Consider the following 14,469-nt stretch of genomic DNA (forward strand, 5'->3'; position numbering starts at 1 on the left):
ATGTCCCCTGGGACTTGCAAGTTTAGCTGGGCAGAAGAAAAGGAGTGGCTTATAGCCCTATGTATGGGAACAAGGCTCAGCAGGGACTGTGGGGTGACTGGGGCAGATTGCTCAGAGGTAGCTGTAGAGGCCTCTGAGGTAACTGGTGCAGTGAGATGGCAGTACTAGGTTTCCTGGAGGAAGGAAAGGGCACCGGGCACTGAAGAATAAGAATAGGAAAAGTGAGGGGTAAAGAACATTAATATAAACAGATGAACTAGTGTTATTTATCATGTTGGTAATTTCAAAGTTGCCACTGACTTCCATGAATTAATTGTATAGGATTTAATTTGTGCTTTTTCATCCCTTATCTCATTCGTTCCCTAAAACCACACAGTAAGATAGGTTGAGTATTTACCATTTTACAACAAATTAAAGGACATAGTAGAGATTAGCAACTTGCTTAGAAACACACAGCTAGTCAATGATAAAGATGGGATCTTTATGTCACTACTAAAGAAAAATACTATTTTACACTAATAAGATGCATATTTTTTTCTCTAGTAAAAGATAACAAGAAGAACAGAGCTAAAAAGACACATGCCCCCAAACCACAAGTTGAAGATGAAGCTGGAAGTGGACTGGACAATGATGACTTCAAGGTCACCACAACTCCTGACATGCCTACCACCCAACACAATAAAGTCACCACATCTCCCAAGACTACAACAGCAAAACCAATAAATCCCAGACCCAGTCTTCCACCTAATTCTGATACATCTAAAGAGACATCTTTGACAGCCAATAAAGAGACAACAGTTGAAACTAATGAAACTACTAAAACAGACAAACAGACTTCAACTGATGCAAAAGAGAAGACCACTGCAGCTAAAGAGACAAAAAGTGTAGAGAAAACATCTGCTAAAGATTTAGCACCTACATCTAAAGTGCCGGCTATACCTACGCTCAAAGCTGAAACTACAACCAAAGGCCCTGCTCTCACCATCTCCAAGGAGCCTGCACCCACCACTCCCAAGCAGCCTGTACCCACCACCACCAAGGAGCCTGCACCCACCACTCCCAAGGAGCCTGCACCTACCACCACCAAGAAGCCTGCACCCATCACCACCAGGGAGCCCACACCCACTACTCCCAAGGAGCCTGCATCTACCACTCCCAATGAGCCTGTACCCACCACCACCAAGAAGCCTGCACCCACCACCCCCAAGGAGCCTGCACCCACTACTCCCAAGGAGCCTGCACCCACCACCACCAAGGAGGCTGCACCCACCACTCTCAAAGAGCCTACACCCACCACCACCAAGAAGCCTGTACCCATCACCCCCACGGAGCCTGCACCCACCACTCCCAAGAAGCCTGTCCCAATTACCCCCAAGGAGCCTGCACCTACCACCTCCAAAAAGCCTGTACCCACTACCCCCGAGGAGCTCACACCCACCACTGTGGATGAGCCTGCTTTCACCACCCCCGAGGGGCCCGCTCCCACCACCGTGGATGAGCCTGCTTTCACCACCCCTGAGGAGCCCAATCCCACCACCCCTGAGGAACCTGTACCCACCACCCCCGAGGGGCCCGCTCCCACCACCCCTGAGGAACCTGTACCCACCACCCCCGAGGAGCCCGCTCCTACCACCCCTGAGGAGCCCGCTCCCACCACCCCTGAGGAGCCCGCTCCCACCACCCCTGAGGAGCCCATACCCACCACCACTGAGGAGGCCGCTCCCACCACTCCCAAGGCACCGGCTCCCACTAGCCCTAAGGAACCTGCTCCAACTACCCCCAAGAAGCCTGAACCCACTACCCCCAAGAAGCCTGAGCCCACTACTCCCAAGAAGCCTGAACCCACTACCCCCAAGAAGCCTGAGCCCACTACCCCCAAGAAGCCTGAACCCACTACCCCCAAGAAGCCTGAGCCCACTACCCCCAAGAAGCCTGAACCCACTATCCCCAAGAAGCCTGAGCCCACTACCCCCAAGAAGCCTGAACCCACTATCCCCAAGAAGCCTACTCCAACTACTCCTAAGACACCAATCACTTCAAAGGCCTCTACTCCAGCTACCACCATGGAGCCACCCTCTAGCACCGAGGGCCCTGATGAATCAACTCCTGAGCTTTCTGCAGAACCCACAACTAAGACTCCTGCATTGACTAACCCTGAAATGACTACAACAGCTAAAGACAAGACAACAGAAAAAGACATACGTACTACACCTGAAACTGCAACTGCTGCACCTAGGATGACAAAGGAGACAACTACAACAGAAAAAACCACCGAGCCCAAAATAACAAGTACGACCACACAGGTACCACCTACCACAACTCAAGATACCACATCATTCAAAATTGCTACTCTCAGAGCAACTACTCTTGCACCCAAAGTAAGTGCTCCAACAACAAAGACAATTACTACAACTGAGACCATGAACACACCCGAAGAAACACCTAACCCAAAAGATACAGCTACTAATTCTAAAGCGACAACTCCTAAACCTCAAAAGCCAAAAGGCACCCAAGAAAACCTCAAAGCACCCAAAACACCCACTTCTACCAAAAAGCCAAAAACACCTCCTCGAGTGAGAAAACCGAAGACGACACCAACTCCCCGCAAGATGACATCGACAATGCCAGAATTGAACCCTACCTCAACAGTGGCAGAAGCCATGATCCAAACTACCACCAGGCCTAACCAAACTCCAGACTCCAGACCAGTTGAAGTGAATCCAAAGAATGAAGGTGCAAATGGTGCTGAAGGAGAAACAGCTCACACGATTCTCAGGCCCCATGTGTTCACGCCTATCGTCATTCCAGGCACGGATTACTTACTGCAAGTACCCAATCAAGGCATTTTCATCAATCCCAAGCTTTCAGGTATTAAGGATCAGTTATTTTCATTTTAAAGCTGGTAATGTTAGTTTACATCTATCTGAACCAGAATGCCTTAGTTTAGTTATCACTCAACTGAGATATATTACCTGACCTTGTTAACTTGTGAAGTTTTACAGCTTCCCTGTAGATAAGCAGAGGTGTAACCATAGCAAGCTTATTCATTATCTAGAAAATAGAGTAATAATTTAGGGTTAGGAATTTAGCACATGTGTCTGTGAGCAGCAGAGATGGTATATAGAAGGTCAAAAATATTTAGTTGGGAGTCTATTCTTAAAAGTACAATGCAAAGCAAGAGTTTATAGTATTCTTTTCCAAACTAACCCAATAGGAGGGCAATTAGAACTGAAAGATGCCAATTTTACACTCAGTTAATACATCCAATAAACGTCTAGTTTACATGAAGATCAAGGTAACCAGGCCCATTCCCATTCATAAATTATTTCATATCATACTTTTAAAGAGTATCATCTTTAAGTAAAATTATCAAGTATGTAAGGATGCAGACACCTCAGACTGTGTCCTTAAAGCTCTTAGAAGAGGTAAACAGGAAATAGAAGCCTGTGAAAAAACCGGAAAAGAACACACAACTTTTCTCATTCTGTTCTCTTTCTGTTTTGTTAATTTGTTTAGATGAGACCAACATATGCAATGGTAAGCCAGTAGACGGACTGACTACTTTGCGCAATGGGACATTAGTTGCATTCCGAGGTGAGCTATGAACACATTTTTCTTCTCACTATTCTGGTTTGGCATTTATGAGAACCAAAGCCATGGAAGAGTGCTAGTTTGGGTTGTTTTCTGGAGGGGAATCCGACTGGTAAACAAACCTCACAGGAGTATCTGAAGGTAGTAACAGAAATACTGGATTAAGGAAATTAGACAAAGTAACAAAACAAAACCAAGACCCTAAACTGAAACTACTGAGGTTTTTTCCTACTGTTAAGCTTTAAAAGGCAGTTTAAATATTTCTTTTTTCTTCGGGGGGAGGGTAGTTCAAATTTTAGTTTCATATCGAATGAAATGACACCGGCATATGTACTTGCTGCTTTATTGGAAAATAACATCTCAGTTGTGATGTGTTCAAAAGTGTTACACTCTCTGTGGGAGCGTAACAGAAGTTATTTCATGTTAATTCTCTGCCGTACTCTCTGCTAGCCCAGTCTTAATACATATTTAGATTAAATCTGAAAACAAATCACACTTGTACAGTAGAGGCTAAAGAAATGTTAGTCATTAAATTATAATTCCTTGGTTCTAAAAGAAAGAAATTGAGATCTAGAGAGATAAGTAACTGTAAGTCACAGAGCCAAAAAGGCTCATTTTTGAGATAATCTCCCTCTGTCACCAACACTGGAGTACAGTGGCGCAATCACAGCTCAATGCAGGCTTGATCTCCTGGGCCCAAGCTATCCTCCTGTCTCAGTCACCTGATTAGCTGGGACTACAGGCATGTGCCACCATGCCTGGCTAATTTTGTTTTTTTAAGACGGAGTTTTGCTGTTGTTACCCAGACTGGAGTGCAATGGCACGATATCGGCTCACCACAACCTCCGCCTCCTGGGTTCAAGCAGTTCTCCTGCCTCAGCCTCCCAAGTAGCTAGGGTTACAGGCATGCGCCACCATGCCCAGCTAATTTTTGTATTTTTAGTAGAGACGGGGTTTCACCTTGTTGACCAGGATGGTCTTGATCTCTTGACCTCGTGATCCACCTGCCTCAGCCTCCCAAAGTGCTGGGATTATAGGCGTGAGCCACCGCGCCCGGCCAGTTTTTTTGAAACAGGGTTTTGCCATGTTGCCCATGCTGAATAATGAAACTCCTGGGCCCAAGCCATCCACCTGCCTTGACCTCCCAAAGTGCTAGGATTACAGGTGTGAGCTACTGCACCTGGCCCAACCTATGGGCTCTTTCTAAAGAAACTAGAAAACTAAAATATCTTAAAGGTTGTGCTAAATTTCGGACTTGGGAAATATCTGCTCTCAGAAATGTTCAAATACTGCCTTTTGTATCTGACTAAACTTCCAGTCACAAAATAAGTAATGCTTTTCTTTATGAAAACATTTTTTTTCATTTTGGTTTCTTTTGTGATAGGTTTTAGCATTTAACTTGCAGGCTGATGTCTTTCCTTAAATTTTAGGTCATTATTTCTGGATGCTAAGTCCATTCAGTCCACCATCTCCAGCTCGCAGAATTACTGAAGTTTGGGGTATTCCTTCCCCCATTGATACTGTTTTTACTAGGTGCAACTGTGAAGGAAAAACTTTCTTCTTTAAGGTAACACAAATATCTTCATGAGAGAAATTTAATTATAATTTCTAACTGCATTGTTTATTACAACATTAATCACCTTAACCTCCAATATAAATGTCGCCGCTTTTCAATAAACTGCTCTATCATCAAAATGTAATCATAATTCAACACAATTTGATAACATTAATGGTCAACATTCAACCCATGTAACTAGGTTAACATGTTCTATAGTGGAATCTAGAAATGAGTTCCTAATCTTTTTTTTCCCCCAAAGTTGCTAACATCATGTACCCTTTTAAATTCTCAGGATTCTCAGTACTGGCGTTTTACCAATGATATAAAAGATGCAGGGTATCCCAAACCAATTGTAAAAGGATTTAGAGGACTAACTGGACAAATAGTGGCAGCGCTTTCAATAGCTAAATACAAAAACCGTCCTGAATCTGTGTATTTTTTCAAGAGAGGTATGTGTTACATTACTGAGATCACAAAACTTTTAAAGAATTATACTCAGTATTTTCATTTATTATTGGGTTGATTGTCAAAAGTTATCTTTAATGGGTGGAATCAAGTATTTTCAGTGAAAAAAATAAAAATTGAGGGTAGTATTCTTATGGCCTTCAATTTTTATTTAGTCTTGACAGGCAAATCACAATTCATTTGAGTTTTCAGGTCACAGATAGAATGACATAATTTACTTCTGCTTCACAAATGTGCATATTATCCTTGCACAGGGACCATGCTCATCACTGTATCATTCTAACTTTAGTATATGTGCTATCAAAGTGAGCACTTGTCACTTTCAGTTGAAATTAAAATATATAACTGTGCAATCTGCTGCACTTATTTAGTCAACAAATATTTCAGGGTTTAATAATTTTTATAATATTCTTGACTAATAGCCATCATTAATACTGGCATATTATATGAAAATAAGAACAAAATGGACTGCTTCTTATGCACTGTAAAAGTTCTTTTCCACCTTTTCTGAGGGGATTAACATTAATTTTCATTTTCCATGTGATATTCTAATACACAACAGGTGGCAACATTCAGAAGTATATTTATAAACAGGAACCTGTACAGAAGTGCCCTGGAAGAAGGCCTGCTCTGAATTATCCAGTGTACGGAGAAACGACACAGGTTAGGAGACGTCGCTTTGAACGCGCAATTGGACCTTCTCAAACACACACCATCAGAATTCACTATTCACCTGTCAGACTGCCTTATCAAGACAAAGGTAACATTTTTATTGTATTAAAAAATCTTTAAACATAAAGTAGATATGATACAGGTTCTTATACAGTAAGGCTTATGCAATATAAATACTGATCAAACAGCCCTAATAATTTAAGCTTACTGATGAAAAACTCATCCACTTGCCTTAGTGAATAACAAAGACCAATACTTTCTTTTTCCTTATGGGTAAGGAAAGCAGTTTATTCAGGTTTGTTAGTTGTAACCAATACTATTTATCAAGTATTACTTAACAAGAACATTATATACCAATCTACAACCCTCAATAGTTGTACATCAGAGGGTAAAATCATGATTAAAACTCAGATCTGTCTGGCTATTTCCAAGATAGTGCATTGCCTTTTAATCTGGTATTTTTTATTAAAACTTTTCAGCTACAGATTTCCTTCATAATGAAGTTAAAGTGAGTACACTGTGGCGAGGACTTCCAAATATGGTTACCTCAGCTATAGCACTGCCTAATATCAGAAAACCTGATGGCTTTGATTACTATGCCTTTTCTAAAGGTAAGTTATTAACTAATACCTTCCCAAGGAGGTGGTATCATTTGTGAAAATATGAAGATCAAGTAAAAATACTGGCTGCAATGCTGACTGAATGTGAAAAGTTATATGATACTTACTCTAATTGCTATGAAAAAGAGCTAAGACTTTTGCTTTCATTTCAATTAAACTGAATGGCATTGCAATTCAATTCTGCTCTAACCTTCATGAGATTACAATAAAACATCCAATTACTAGAGTAAACTTGCTACTGATGATAGTATTTTACTTCAGTCATTTGTGGCATTTAACAGATACCTTGTTTGCAACAAGGTTATACTCATTTGTATCATTACACAGTCTGTAAGATCAGAAAGAAGTTTCTGAGAAACTAATTTTATTAATCAAATTATATTACTCAGGATGCTCTTCTTTGAAATGCCCAGAAATCTAAGTTATTCTGCCTTTAATTCTATAACATGAATGACATCAACAGGTATTTTTTAAAAAGAATAAACCCAAGTAAATTATTTTTCAAATTTGGTTACTATTAAATGCTCACTTAATTAAGGAGAGTTGAACCTGATTTTACAAAAAGATGGTGAAAGGTCAATCTTTTGAAACGTCAAAAAAGCTGAAAGGTTGAAAAGTCAAGGAAATTATTTTTCTTTTTGTTAGAAAGTTCAAATTAATTAGTAAAAACATCTCTATTCAAATGATAAATATTGTCAGAGCATAATAGTCAACACAGTTATTTTTTAGTTTGGGCATTGTTTTCTTTTCAACTAAAAAATTATTTTCTCTTCCATTTAGATCAATACTATAACATCGATGTGCCTAGTAGAACAGCAAGAGCAATTACTACTCGCTCTGGGCAGACCCTATCCAAAGTTTGGTACAACTGTCCTTAGACTGACGAGCAAAGGAGCAGTCAACTAATGAAGAAAAGAATAATAAATTTTGACACTGAAAAACATTTTATTAATAAAGAATATTGAGTCAAGTATACCAATTTAAATATAAAAATGTTTTTAAACTTGACAATCATTACACTAACAGAGATTTGACAATCTTATTCACAGTTGTTATTGTTTACAGACCATTTAATTAATATTTCCTCTATTTATTCCTCCTCTCCCTCCCATTGCATGGCTCACACCTGTAAAAGAAAAAAAAATAGAATCAAATTGAATATATCTTTTAAGAATTCAAAACTAGTGTATTCACTTACCCTAGTTCATTATAAAGAATATCTAGGCATTGTGGATATAAAACTATTGGGTATTCCACAACTTCAATGGAAATTATTACATGCAGATTAATATTTTTGTGACATGCGAACAATTTTAACAGTTACACTGGAAAACATGGAATTACTGAACTTTTACATTTTTACTAGCTAAAACATAATCACAAAGCTTTATCCTGTTGTATAAAAAAATTTAACAATATAATGACAATAGCTAAAGATACAACAAATGAATATAACACTGTAAGACTTTATATTTTCCAAATCTTAATTTGGAAGGATATATTTAAAATATAATTTTATAATTTATAAATTAATTTTAGAATTTTGGAAGGATATTAAAATCTTAATTTGGAAGGATATATGTAAAATATAACACTTTATATTTTCCAAATCTTAATATCTAAGAAAGAAATCAATAAATATAAAATATAAGCATAAACTTATTATATACCTAAGGTATACAAATCTGTCTACATGAAGTTTACAGACAGGTAAATAGCACTTGCTCAACATGTAATTATTAAAAAAAAAACATTAAAAAAAAAGTAAACTGGAGGCTTAAGGATTAGAAAACTTGTTCCATTTATTACTATCCCACATTCTATCATGTAATCCAGTTCTGTTAGAAATTCACCTCTCTGTCTGTTAAACTGACGACCACGGACACCTTGTCTCAATGTTGTCTGAAGTCTTACTCGTCTGAAAGGCTTTGGTTGACTACTACTAGTATCTACGAAAAACATTAAAAGAAAAGGAAGTCAAAAATGAGAAAGCATTTATAATGATGCAAACTAATTACTAAATGAATGCATGAATAAGATGCAGACTTGTCCATTTGCTTTCAGTATTTCTTTCTTTTTTTAAACAATGAGGAACATTTAACAAACCAAAAAGGGTAAATGGTTAAACAACAACAATGATAAAAGCAGCACTTTGGGAGGCTAAGACGGGAAGATCACTTGAGCTCAGGAGTTTGAGACAAGCCTGGGCAACACAGCGTGACCCTATGTTTTACAAAATCATAAAACAATTAACTGGGCATGGTAAAACATGCTTACAGTCCCAGTTAGGAGGCTGAGGCTAGGGGATCACTTGAGTCCAGGTGAGGTTGAGGCTGCATGAGCTATGATCAAGCCACTGTACTCCAGCCTGGGAAACAGGCAAGACACTGCCTCAGAAAAAACAGAAGCACTTGACTATTTTCATTTCTTCACTTATATTAATAAATATTTACTTCTTGACTCCTCCTGTATCAAGCATAGTGCCAGGTGCTGAGAAATACAATAGAAAACAAAATATCAAGTCCCTCAGCAACAGCCTACAATAGAACACAAATTATATCTGATTCTTCTTTTTCAGACACCCCAAACGCAATCATTAGCAAATTCTGAATGCTCAAATTTAAATATATATCCCAAATCTGACTACCTCTCACAACCCCAACTCTACCATTCACCTAAGCCACCACTATCTTTTCCTGAATTACTCCAACAGCCTCCAAAGTTTGTCCTTGTTTCTGTCCATTATTCATTTCCAATCTCTTCTGTACATAGCAGCCAAACTGATCAGATAATGTCAGGTCATTATTTGTGTGAAGCCTTCCAATAGCTCCCGGTATCCATGAGAGAGCCAAGGCAATTACAATGATGTGCCTGATCTATCCTCTCCCGCCCCTAATATATCTCCTGCTAGTCTCTGTTCTCATTCACTCTGCTTCAGGCACATGGCCTCCTTGTTGACCCTGAACACAAGCAGATACCTGCTGCCTTACGGACTTGACATCTGTTAGTATTTTCTTCGATCCAGTATGCTTTTTATTAAATAACTGCCCAGCTTTGATCCCTTTCTTCTTTCAGGTCTTTACTTAAATGTCACCTTCTCTTAGTGATGCTTCCTATGAAACTGCCTGCTACATTATCAAGTATTTATTTGTTGACCAAATGAATAACTACTCAGAAGTACATTTTACATTATCAAACAAATTTAAAGACATCTTAATTTCATTGATACTTTCAAAGGGACCAACAACCATATTTTCTCATGAAAGTTCTGATAAGATATAGTAAGTGCCAATTCTCTTGAGGGAAGCCAATTTTTATGGGACATCAAAATATAACCGGGGGCATAAAAGCTCAGTAATTATTAATATGATAGTTATAAATTTTTTGAGCCTTACTGCCTATGAAATGGTTCTATAATTTACATACATTATTTTAAATCCTGATTGCAAGATTAGTTATGAGTATCCATATTACATAAATGTACAGAAATTTAAAGTTACCAGATATGAAAAGGTAGATATTGGATCTGAACTCAGGGAGGTTAGCCAATAGGTTCATGTGTCATATCAAAGCAGCTGAGAGGCAGGGGAAGAGATCTTGGGATAGCAAAGTTCTGTGATTTTGAAAAAGTAATAAATAACTGAGCAGGTGTGCCATAAAATCTGAAGGTTCCATGGCAGAGTTTGAGAATTACCACTGTAAACAATTCAAAATTAAAATAATCTGAGTGAATGACCAACTACTGTAAATCCTTAATAATAAAGGTAATTCTCTGTCTAAGAATCTGAAGTAGACAAGCTACCACATTGTACTGTTTAAGAGTGGAGTCTCTGGAGCCAGACTTCTTTGGTGTAATTGTTGCTTGTCCATTACTTATTAGCTATTTCACTTTGAAGAGGCTATTCACCCTTTCTGTGCCTCAGCCTCCACATCTATAGAATGTGGATGAATATCTACCACATTGAGTTGTGAGAATCAAATGAGTATATATAGGTAAAGGGCTCAGAATACTGCCTGATACACAGTAAGTGTTCAGTAAATGCTGTCATTCTAAAAAAAACTTTTATTACAGGAATAATACATCTTTTTTCAAAATTAACTTCAAAAATTTGAAAAGTCAAATTCTGAAACTGTTTACCTCAGTAAATTTCAAACAATTTTTTTTAAGCAATGGAACTCCTACCCCTCAACTCTCCACATCAAATCTCATGTAGAATCCCAGTATGCAGAATAAATAAAAATGGAGCGACTGTGGTTCAAACAGAGGCAAGGGGCCTGGCACACCCTAGCACTCCTTAGCTTCCCTCCCAGTGTACCCATCGACTCCAACCCCAACAGCACCTCTAAAAGACCCAAGAGCTCTACAGAACATCTGTCGACAACCATTATTCCAGATGAAACATGAGTGAGCTATTCTTTTGGGATGGATTCACCATGTCCATATTTCTTATTATCGATGCCAGAATAGTCTTAGAATAATGATTTCAATATAAACCAAGTTCCCTTTAATAATAAAATTTCTCTTTTAAATAAAGCATTTTAAAATAAAGGAAACAATGATTATTAATTTGTTACTAATATGTTGTTACTAAGAAAGCAGTGTTCTCACAAACAAGTTTGATGCATAAAAGTTGTATTGTGGTCAAGGGCAGGGACTCACCTACAGATGAGCTGGAAGGAGGATCCTGGCTGGTGGAGGGGAGATCTGACTCATCAGAGGCTTGAACCGGCTCTTCTTCCTGTTGGCTATCAATTTCTAGGCCTGCTTCTGAACTAATACTAAGGAAAAGAAAAATTAATTAGAAAATATAAAACTGATTCTAGAGTCTATCCTATTTCTACTCTTTTAAATCTGTTATCACTTAAGATTACTTAAGTAATCCAGAGCTCCCTTAAAGAAAAAAATTACAGACTGATTTGGTAACCATATATATTTTTCAAAGGAGCAGAGGGGAAAACAGTTCAAACAGTTGCTTTTTCCTCACTCCTTTTCTCACTATAACACATTCCAATTTTAGTTTATGACTTTCCTCTTTTTATGTTTCCTTTTTCCTTTTGACAAGGTTGTTCACATCTTGACACTCATAAGAAAATATATGGTCCAGATTTTGATAAATCTCAAAACATTTTACGAAAGCACAGTATTAAAAAGTTCACAAGTCACACTATTAAATGGTATATTAGTAACTAAACCACAGACTCTAGCCCAGATGACACAGGCAATAGGTATGTAAAAATCCTGGCTCAGTGGCTACAACTCCATCTTTCTCTGTTCCATTCAAGACACAAATGAGGGAGATGGTACAAGAATAACATGAATCTGCTCCAGTTTAAGTTATTTGCAAACTTCATTAGCTGACAAGTCATCTGAGTATCTCCCAGGACTGTGCTGAAACTGAATACTGCTGGTGAAGTGTATAGACTATGGGCTGAAGTCAGGGCTTCCAATCCATTCTGAGCTGCTTCCAAAGTAGTGCAGTTTAAGCAAGTTATTTTAACATGCTTTGAGCCTCAGTTTTCTTATTTGTATAACAGAGACAATGCTTAACAGGGATACTGTATAGGTTAGAAATGACATTTGTAAAGTGACTTGCATATGCGGTACAGAATTAGTGTCAGCTAGTGTTTTCAAAAGAGTCTGTAACCTCTCAAAATTAAGCAGCACTGTGTTAAAGAATAACAAAAGAATCACAACAGACCTGCTTTTGTCATCATATGGAAGAGTTGGCCTGTAATTACTCTAAAAAAAGTCGCTAAATAAAATAAATCCTTGAGTTCTATTAGAAAATCTGGGTTCTACTTCTTAGCTATGCTTCTGATTATGAGGTAGTCCAACCTTTTCATTTTATTAAAAATTAGACTTGGCACAGTGGCTCATGCCTGTAATCCCAAATGTTGGCAGTCTGAGGCGGGAGGATCACTTGAGGCCAGGAGTTCGAGGCTGCAGTGAGCTGTGACTGCACCACTGTACGCCAGCCTGGGTGACAAGCAAGTCCCCATCTCTTAAAAAAAAAAAAAAAAAAAAAAAAATAGGTTCCATTTTGAAAATCATCTTTTCTAAGGTCACTGTCCAATGGTTCTTTCCATTAAATCACTCCATTACCTTTGGCTTATAAATAATAATAATAAATCTGAAGAACTTGTCTTGAAACACTTCTTTTGTTGAGTTTTGTTTACAACTGATGCATTAAACACGTAGTCACAGTCTGTACGCTACTAGAATGCCTCTAATTTTTATGAAGCCTGTATTTCATAAAAAAGTGAGGACCACTTGAGAGTCTACTGCTAAATGGAAAGTGAGTAATTTTCTGACAATTCCTAATTTTCAAAGAAAGACTTCTTAGAAAAAAGCCCAAACAGCTATGTTAATGGAATAGTAATAGTACTTTCAAAGAAATACTTTGATCTAGAATACATAAGGCAATTTTCAAGGAGATAATGGTTTTTAAAAGTATTTGTCTTCTATAATAATCTCTAAGTTCTAAAATATATTGCTATACGCAAAATAGTTTTTCAAAATATATGGTTTGGCTTATTTTTTTTGTAAGATGCTATTGCTTAGCAGATTTTTTTTTTTTGGCTAAAGGAAAACAAATGTAAAAGTCTGCTGAAAAGCAAAAACTACAAAATACACTTTTACCCTTCAGATTCTGCCTCCACAAATACTTCATCTCCATCATCACCTGCTGCTGTTTCATTTGTTGTAGATAAAGTGCCAGTGGATGTAGTGACCATTGGAACAGACTGAGAGGCATGCTCCGAAGCATCTGAGGTAGTACTCTCAGTAAATACAGTCACTTTAAAAAGACAAGACAAGAAACAGAACTTTAAAACTTTGTGGTTTATCAAATTTGTAGCCAGAAGATATTTCATAGGGTTTCATTTTACCAATAAAACACAGAACCTACTCTCTGCTTTGAACCCTACCTGGGGCTGCTACCTGCAGTGGAGTAGTGGGAACGCTTCGGCCACCTGACTCTTCTTCATGAGCTAGGAACAGTGGTGTTTCGTACATTCCTAAACCTAAAGACAATTCGGAATATTAATGAATGACTAAAAAAACATAAAACTGTCAACAAGCCAGGGATCTGAAAGAAAAACATTATTGGAGACACACAACTTTACTAAAGCCCACAATTTAACTATTCCATCAAGCAAAAATCCATCTCTCAAACTTGTATTTTTTATTTTAGAGACAGGGTCTTGTTCTGTCACCCAAGTGACAGAGTGTGCAGTGACACTACCATAGCTCACTGTAGCCTCAAACTCCTGGGCTCAAGTGATCCTCCCACCTCAACCTCCCGAGGAGCTAGGACTACCAACACAGGTCACCATGCCCAACTAATTATTTTTCATTTTTATAAAAACAGGGGTCGGTTTTCCTATGTTGTTCAGGCTGCACTTGAACTCCTGGCCTCAAGTAATCCTCTGCCTTGGCCTTAGAAAGTTCTGGGACTACAAGTGTGAGCCACTGCACTGGGCCTCAAAATTTTAAATACAATTTAAAGACATCCTTTAAACTCTCTAATGCTAATTAAGGTACCCTTAAAACATTTTAAGAGT

At 38.2% G+C, this 14,469-nt stretch overlaps 2 protein-coding genes, 1 long non-coding RNA gene and 1 other non-coding gene across 8 annotated transcripts in view; 1 reads left to right on the forward strand and 3 right to left on the reverse strand.

The window, feature by feature from the left end:
- The window catches only part of LOC144580098 (uncharacterized), a 24,521-nt gene extending 21,468 nt beyond the window's left edge, over positions 1–3,053 (reverse strand). Inside the window, exon 1 of the long non-coding RNA XR_013529014.1 lies at positions 2,978–3,053. This is a non-coding gene — a long non-coding RNA (uncharacterized LOC144580098). The remainder of the gene's footprint in view (positions 1–2,977) is intronic.
- PRG4 (proteoglycan 4) overlaps positions 1–7,899 on the forward strand; it is a 16,976-nt gene extending 9,077 nt beyond the window's left edge. For all 5 annotated transcript variants that reach the window (XM_035280054.3, XM_035280056.3, XM_035280057.3 and 2 more), the window contains 7 exons: positions 544–2,868; positions 3,517–3,594; positions 5,022–5,158; positions 5,442–5,598; positions 6,177–6,374; positions 6,766–6,897; positions 7,687–7,899. In XM_035280054.3, coding sequence (XP_035135945.1) covers positions 544–2,868; positions 3,517–3,594; positions 5,022–5,158; positions 5,442–5,598; positions 6,177–6,374; positions 6,766–6,897; positions 7,687–7,784 — 3,125 coding nt within the window. In that variant the 3' untranslated portion in view covers positions 7,785–7,899. The remainder of the gene's footprint in view (positions 1–543; positions 2,869–3,516; positions 3,595–5,021; positions 5,159–5,441; positions 5,599–6,176; positions 6,375–6,765; positions 6,898–7,686) is intronic.
- On the reverse strand, positions 5,824–5,927 carry LOC118149328 (U6 spliceosomal RNA). Its single transcript, XR_004736715.2, has one exon. It is a non-coding gene; the product is annotated as a U6 spliceosomal RNA (small nuclear RNA).
- The window catches only part of TPR (translocated promoter region, nuclear basket protein), a 60,234-nt gene continuing 53,596 nt past the window's right edge, over positions 7,832–14,469 (reverse strand). Inside the window, exons 47-51 of the mRNA XM_017966425.4 lie at positions 13,834–13,929; positions 13,547–13,703; positions 11,567–11,685; positions 8,760–8,855; positions 7,832–8,032 (exon numbers count right to left, since the gene is read on the reverse strand). Coding sequence (XP_017821914.3) covers positions 7,977–8,032; positions 8,760–8,855; positions 11,567–11,685; positions 13,547–13,703; positions 13,834–13,929 — 524 coding nt within the window. The 3' untranslated portion in view covers positions 7,832–7,976. The remainder of the gene's footprint in view (positions 8,033–8,759; positions 8,856–11,566; positions 11,686–13,546; positions 13,704–13,833; positions 13,930–14,469) is intronic.

This window comes from Callithrix jacchus, chromosome 18, assembly GCF_049354715.1.
Source record: "Callithrix jacchus isolate 240 chromosome 18, calJac240_pri, whole genome shotgun sequence".
Taxonomy (NCBI): Eukaryota; Metazoa; Chordata; class Mammalia; order Primates; family Cebidae; genus Callithrix; species Callithrix jacchus.